A 7,353-nucleotide genomic window follows, 5' to 3' on the forward strand; every position below is an offset into this window, starting at 1 on the left:
ATTTATATATCTCATTGTCGGCTATTTTTTCTCTCTAAAAGCCAATCAATGGATTATCACCGAAAACAGTGTATGAACACTCACTGATATAAAACTCACTGATATACTCACTACTGCGATTTTCAGTAGTACACATATAACTGTGAATTAGTGACTATTCGCTGTTTTCAGTGATAATCCACTGATTGACTTTTAGAGAGTTCGTACCTAGAAAATTGTTGCTGAAGTTGCAGGATTATTTTTTGAGTGTTTACTCGAGAAACAGATCGGAAACGCTCTAAATGGTTTCGGAATGGCCATCGAGTAAAATATTCCTCGAAGAAGAAGATTTTAGAACGTAACCCTGAATCTAAATGCACGTTCATAAATTCTCGTTCCTTAACTCATTAAAAAACAAAGTATCGCGACCATTCTGTCCATCACTGTACAAGCGTAATGTGCTATTTATACCAACGTGCGCACTTGACGCGTTCAATTAAACCGGTCCAGTAAATTAGTGTTTTCTTATTAAGCCGCGCTCCGTGTTTGAACAACGCCAGAATGTACGTGCATTTGCGACCGAAACTATCGCGTGTGTGCAGGTTCGTCAAAAAGCAGAATAAAATTCCATCAAATAACAACAAAATATTTTTCACGAATTAATAACTAACGCAATTAACGCCGGCCTCGCGTGTAGGAACGATTGCGCAGTTTACGGCATGTCGAAATAATAAAAAAAAATTTACGGATGTCGCGTAACACAGGGTGAGGTTTATAACGCTGCGCGATCATGATGTTTTATATAAAAATTTTGCGCGTATTCAGAGATCAGGGGCAGAGTGCAACGAAATGTTAAACCCCTCCGGGAATGCAGTAGGATCGTAACTTTTCTGCAAAATCAGTGATCCGAAAGTTAATTTACCGAGCGCCAGCACGTGCTGCCGTAAAAATTTATGCGTCAATGGTGCGCCATGAATATCGATTCGAGGTTTAAATTCTCGTAGGTTTAGAGTGTCTTGTCACCTGAACGAAATAGACACGTCGAGGATTATTTACTCACTAATCAGCGTAACTTAGCGAACAGTTCTGCTGCGATAACAGATTTACAAAAAGAAATGTCAGAAATCATTGCGAGAAATCAGTAATTCCTCGATGCTAATTGAATTGTAATTTTGCTGCTTTTATTGCCAATTTTAAATGGCGCATTGTGCGCGCGAAGGTAGCTTTTTAAAATGTTTTAATCATTTTATGATATTACATTAAATTTAATACAATTGTAACTTTAATTTAATTTTAAATTTAAACGTTACGTGCGGATAACAAGAGAGCGGCAAAATATATACAAAAATAGTATTTTTATTTGATAAAAAATTCCGGTTATACGTATATAACAATTCATATTCATTAAGTAGCCCTGATTGACGAAGAACATCTATTCTTTTCCATCGGATCGATCATGCTCCGATCGTCTCGAGTCTCGATTCGTGTCTCTTAGGCCAGTATTCATAGTCAGATCTTATATTCAAGACTGTCTCAAGATCATCTTCAGATACTCCGTAGCCAATAAAATGTTCCGTACAGCATCTTTAGATAAACTCAAAAAACTCTTATAAAATTCTTCGAAATGCCACGTTGTCCCACGATTACATGATTTCAGGATAAATTTAAAGAAAAAATTATCTCCATGTGTATGAGGTATCGATGACCATACCCAACTTTTCATTGTCTTCTTTTTGCGACTAACGATGCATTAGAACACACTAAACGCGCACTTGAGAATGACCAGAAACAATGGTCGAAACGTTGTGCCTTCTCGTCAATAAATTCCTGATCAGTTGAGGTGGGCAATATAATGCCTTGTTAATTATCACTGACGACACGAAGGAAACGCATTTATCTATTCTTCTATTAAAAAATGGAGACTGGAATAATTCCTCTTAAACATTACAATCTCGGAATTCCGCTAAGGGAATTGTCCGATAATAATAATCTTACATCTCAATGATCTTAACGATCACTCGGTGGAAAAAGATCAGCGATACAAGCTTCATTAAAGACCATTTAAAGACCGCTTCTCTAATAAGAGTCATTACAATCGCACGTACCCCGGGGAGATGGCTGAAATGAAAGGAGATTCTAGCTCGCCGCGAGGCAATAAGAAGTCGCGAGAATCCAGCGGATAAGGTAGAAGCGGAGAAAGTGAAGCCGTCGTCGAAAACGCAGGACGACCGTCACGAGAGGGCCGTGAGGCAGCGGCTACAAAGCCGATGGAACACGAGTTTCCAGCTCTACGTTCTAAAACGAGTGGGAGGGCACGACGTGGCGAAAGAAAGGAGCAAAGAGCGGAGAGGAGAGGCGCGGAATTGCGAGCAGCCCCGGGATCGGGGCGAAAGAATGGGAAAAGTTAGGGACGATGCGACTTGTCCTGGGAAAAGGAGCAGTTTCGCCCCGCTCGTGTGTGTCGTATATGTGTTTAGGACTGTTTAAATCGTTCACTGCGCGAATTCGAGCCGTTTGCTTGCCAGCCTCGTCGCATCCCTCTTTCCCGCGTCCGCTCGAGCGCGGCGACGGCAGTAAGTATAAGACGGCACGATAGCGCGGGTTTGCGCCCAAAAACGAAAAAGGCCAGCTCTGGAGAACTACCTACTTAATTCTACCCTCCGCCCCCCCCCACCCCCCGTTCCGCCTGGATTTTTCGTGTTTCGGGTGAAAAATGCATGCTCGCTCGCACGCTTCGTTTCCCCGAGCGTTCATCAGTAATGACGTACTGCGCGCGTCGTCAGAAAGTCTTTTTTCGTTAGAAAGTCTGATCAGCTATTAAATCGTGATACTCGACGAGAAAGTAAAATTTCATAAGACTAAAACGCGCTGTACAATATGTAAAATGAAATATCAGAGAGAGGGTTCTCGTTTCGAAATTTCAAATACTAAAAATTCGATGTGATGAATGAAGCGAGCCTTTTTTCGCGTGCGAACGATAAAATTTATAAAATTAACTACGTCGTTGATTTTGGGAAAATGCTTCTAAACTTTCCAATATTCGATATAACAATGATACGCTGAGAACACAAAAGCTACAAAATAATTTGAAAACGTTTCAGTTAAATATCGATGCGCACATGCTACAAATTTTCACTCGTAATTTTAGTAAGTTATATTTATCACTCCCTTACTCTTTTGATCTGGGTGTTTCATGAGTTAATAATCAACGTATAACATTATTTAATCGAGAAAATATTATAAATAAAGATTGAAGCGTGATATCATGAGATCGTCATTGCGACATTACGCGGAACAGATTCCTCCTCGAAAAGGATTTCTGATAACAAGACAAGAAATTTTTAACAAATTTAAACTTGTATAGTAAAAAAATTAAACAATAAGAGTCAATTAATAATTCCTACTCTCTAGAAGTCAATCAGTGACTATTCACTGTTTTCAGTGATAATTCACTGATTGACTTTTTAAAAATCACATAATAGTATTAGGATTTAAGAATTTTCCATTTTAAGATTAAATTATTCCTTTCTCAATAATAAATACGGTTATCACAGCATCAAACCTATTTTATGACAAATAAAGTGCAATAACATCGCATCCGGAAGTCTTTTCCGCGGATGCCGTGCAGAAACTTCTTCTCTATCGACGCGAATAGTCGCAATTGCATCGGGAGGTTCACGAGATCAAATGCACCGAGCTCGCTGCAGCCGCTGCGCGGGAGGACGCCGTGGCGCGGCCGCTGACGAATCCAGGTCGCGCCGCAGATGATTCCCAGGAAGCGAGGCGAAACTTGGTCGGAGCCGGGGCCAGCCGCGGTTTCGAGATGTCGACTCGCTTGTCCGCGACCGCATTCATTAGCGGACTCGAAATTGCGGCGATCCGCGCGAATGCGACGGTCAAATTGGCCGCGATAGCGTCCGGAGGAGCCGGACGCAGAGACGGAGGGCGGATATCGCGGAGATTTTCCAGGCACGCCGGGATCGAGGTAGCGAACTCCCAGCGAGGGATGGAACGGTAAAGAGGGGGGTGGCACTGACACCACGACCTACATACAGGCCATTGTGCTCCATACTGTATACCCCAGCCCGGTTACGTCATCGCTCGGCACAGCCGCAACGTCGAGTCTGGATTTCGGACTCGCGGAGGCGGCGCAAAGGCAATCGCCGATCAACGCGAATTGGAAACACGGCGTTGCTCCGTTCTGTCGTCCGTGGTTGCCACCGGAACTTGGATTGACTTTTAGAACAAAGCTCATCTCGGGCCAGAATCACAATTGCAAGGAAGGACCAATTGCGGGTCTATCTTTTGAGAGTTTCAATATCCTTTTCTTTATTTCTTATCTTTGCAATTACATCTGAATTGGCCGTTTCTATTAGCCACGTTCATTATGTTTTCGCGACGGAGATAAAACATGCTCCGCTCTCGTACATTCAGTGTGAAAAATGGAAAAGTCAAATTTTTGTCTCGTCACGGCAACTATTTTCGACCGTTTCGCGCTGTGCAATTATTGGACGCGCATTTGGGCACAGACAATTTATCGCTAGAACGTTTAATCTACTTACGGAATATTTAATCTACTTTCGGAGCGTATTCTCGAACGTTATGAAATTACCTTGTTACAGCTACACTTTAATGCTTTTTTTTTCGCAACAAGTTTTTCATCCGCGCCTGCGGTATGAATATTTAGTCGCCTCATTATAGACGCGGGAAAATAAAGGTGTAATCTGTCGCGGGACATTGAAAGTTGCACGAGATCTACATATTTATTGTAAGAAGCTGCTTCGGCGTCCCTCGGAGATACAATAAACGTTCTGCCGCTGTTTCTCGCGGCGATTCCTTGTTAAAGTGGTCGCCACCTCGCCGACGCTAACACTTTTCCCGGCATCGTACTTTGAAATGAAATAATGATCCACGGAGATTGCACCCGTGCCGCAACTGCGTTCTATCGCCCAGCGTGCTGTATAATCGAGTTGCGTCATCGGCCGATGGCGCAGCTGCAATGTCGAGCCCAGATTCCGGCCTGGGCACAGCAAACTTGGCTCTTGATCGTTTTCAAGTGGCGCATGCTCGGCCCAGTGCGAGAGAACCGTCGCTCGCGTTCTTCCCGCTTTCCATATAAATTTTTTCGTCGTTTCCGCGGAGAGACCCTAATGAGGGCAAAAGGGCCGAAAAACTGCTCCGATCAGCATTCGCATAAACCAAAAGGAAGGCCTTCGTCATCAGTTGCACTTGAAACTGCCTAAGGCAGCTCGAGTAAGCATCAGGCTTCTAAACTTAGTTTCAATGATACCATGCCGTTCTCTGATTTAGTTCGAATAGTGGGACACTTTCGATGTGCACGCATAAGCCTTATAATTTGTATACTACACAAATGTTTTCACGAATTGACAGTTCTAAATGCAAAAAATGCAAAAGGTGCAGAATCACTCCAGCTTCCCCGTAAAGCTAAAATCTGAGCGAAACGCCTTCAACTCGGCCTTCAAGCTTGTAACGACTTGAATTTACTGCTGTCGTCAGCAGCGAGCGTGTCGGACGAGCACAAAATAAGCTCGAAAATAATATATTCGATATTGAAATTTTATTGCGCCGTCGCCGCTGTGGCACCGGAAGTGCCGGGCTACGCCGGATACGCCTCTCGCCGCGTCGCGAGAACCCTCTCGCGTTGCGGTCGCGTCGTTTACCTCCGTAATTGAATGCGGAACACAATGTGAATCTTTCAGGGAAGGAAGGGGACGCGGCTGGAACGCGAAATCTCTAAATTTATGCAGATTGCACGCGTGCAATTGCACACGGCTTTATTTTACACACTTGGACGCACGGCGCGGTGCAAAACAATCGGGGGGAAAACGTCGCACGTTCTTCCGAAATTTCCACCCGGGCCGTTAAACGAGGCCTCTAAATTATGCCGCGGCAATCTGGTTAGAGCAATTAGAAGCACACGGTTTTACAGCTCGCTCTTTCTTTTTCCGCTTAATTTGGACTGTTCAGGCATCACGCGCCACTTTTTCGTTAATGGCACTTTGCTGCCGCGTCGCTGGACAAATCATCGATTGTGCCGTGAAACAGAAAATATCATGTATCGGCCATTAGCGGATGCAGAATTTTTGATGAAGAATTTAGCGCATTACGCGTGATGCTGCTGGCGATCTCGTGTTCCAGCGTGAAGGCATATACTCGTATAACGCGGAGTGTGCTACATGTAGAAGATAAAAATAAAGCCCCTTTTTACCTCACACCATAACTATTCATAGATTAATATCTAATTTTACTTCTATAATATGTAATCTTCTATAATATATAATCTTCAATTACTCTTTAAAAGTCAATCAGTGATAATCTACTGAATGATTTTTAGAGAGTACCTATATATAATGTATTACTCTAAAGTTGTTGATCTAAAGTTTCTTTTTATGCTTCCAGTTTCTATCAAGTGTATGATAACGATATTTATTAATTGTTATACTGCAAATATTATTTCAATATTCATCAAAGGAAAATTAATTTGAGCGGGCAGAGTGTTGCAATAAAATTTGAAGGAAAAATATTCGAAGAACTTATGTTTACCAACAGATTTGGGTGTTTAATAAATATACTGCGTTGACAAAATCGCCTGATTCAGCATGAATTTTATTCCGCGTACGTATGAAGCAATTTTATTTGGCAATAATTGCACGTGACTTCCACATTCCATTATACTTTGACTTCATTGATTTCGCATATATTAACGACAAAGCGAGCACTAGCGACAGTCCACATTCCGTACATGGCAGTGGTGCATCAATTCATGGGCTACGGAAGAATCGGGCAATGCGGCGGTGCGATAATAAATAACAGCTGTATTATAGTCTTTTATTTATTATTGCACCGCCGTATTGCACGATTTGCGACTACAGCCGTGGTACACCCGCTACACACAGAAAAATATATACTACCTGTAAGTAAATATTATTTGTTCCAAGTATTTGATAAGTTTATATATCCGCAAATCTACCATAATGTCATCGCAAGTGTCATATTTACTCAAAACATATTCTGGTTCGTAGTAAGTTTAGTACTTCAAACAAGAATACATAATCGGTCAAAAATTTCTGTGGCCCTCCCTTTACGCAATGAGCGGCTGTATGGTGTACTCAGCCGTTCATTGCGTAGAGGGGGGATCACAGAAATTTTTCGTGGTGTTCGGCATCATCGACAAGTCCGGCATTGGATACAACACTCTTTTAGGCCCCGGTGTGTCAATGATTGCGACTACAGCCGTCTACACCCGCTATACAGACCGGCTCAAAACGATATTGCCTTACTCCACATGCCACAGGATATTCCCTTTTCCGGTAAATATGTTTAAATTACTATTCCTCCTTCTTCTTTCTCTGG

General features: G+C 42.5%; 1 protein-coding gene across 1 annotated transcript in view; it reads left to right on the plus strand.

Annotated features, from left to right (window-relative positions):
- The first annotated feature begins 7,012 nt into the window (after positions 1-7,012).
- LOC105562748 (transmembrane protease serine 11E-like) overlaps positions 7,013-7,353 on the plus strand; it is a 4,423-nt gene continuing 4,082 nt past the window's right edge. Inside the window, exon 1 of the mRNA XM_012013804.1 lies at positions 7,013-7,154. Coding sequence (XP_011869194.1) covers positions 7,089-7,154 — 66 coding nt within the window. The 5' untranslated portion in view covers positions 7,013-7,088. The remainder of the gene's footprint in view (positions 7,155-7,353) is intronic.

Source organism: Vollenhovia emeryi, unplaced genomic scaffold (assembly GCF_000949405.1).
Source record: "Vollenhovia emeryi isolate VEMERY1.0 unplaced genomic scaffold, V.emery_V1.0 DF939184.1, whole genome shotgun sequence".
In the NCBI taxonomy this organism is placed as follows: domain Eukaryota; kingdom Metazoa; phylum Arthropoda; class Insecta; order Hymenoptera; family Formicidae; genus Vollenhovia; species Vollenhovia emeryi.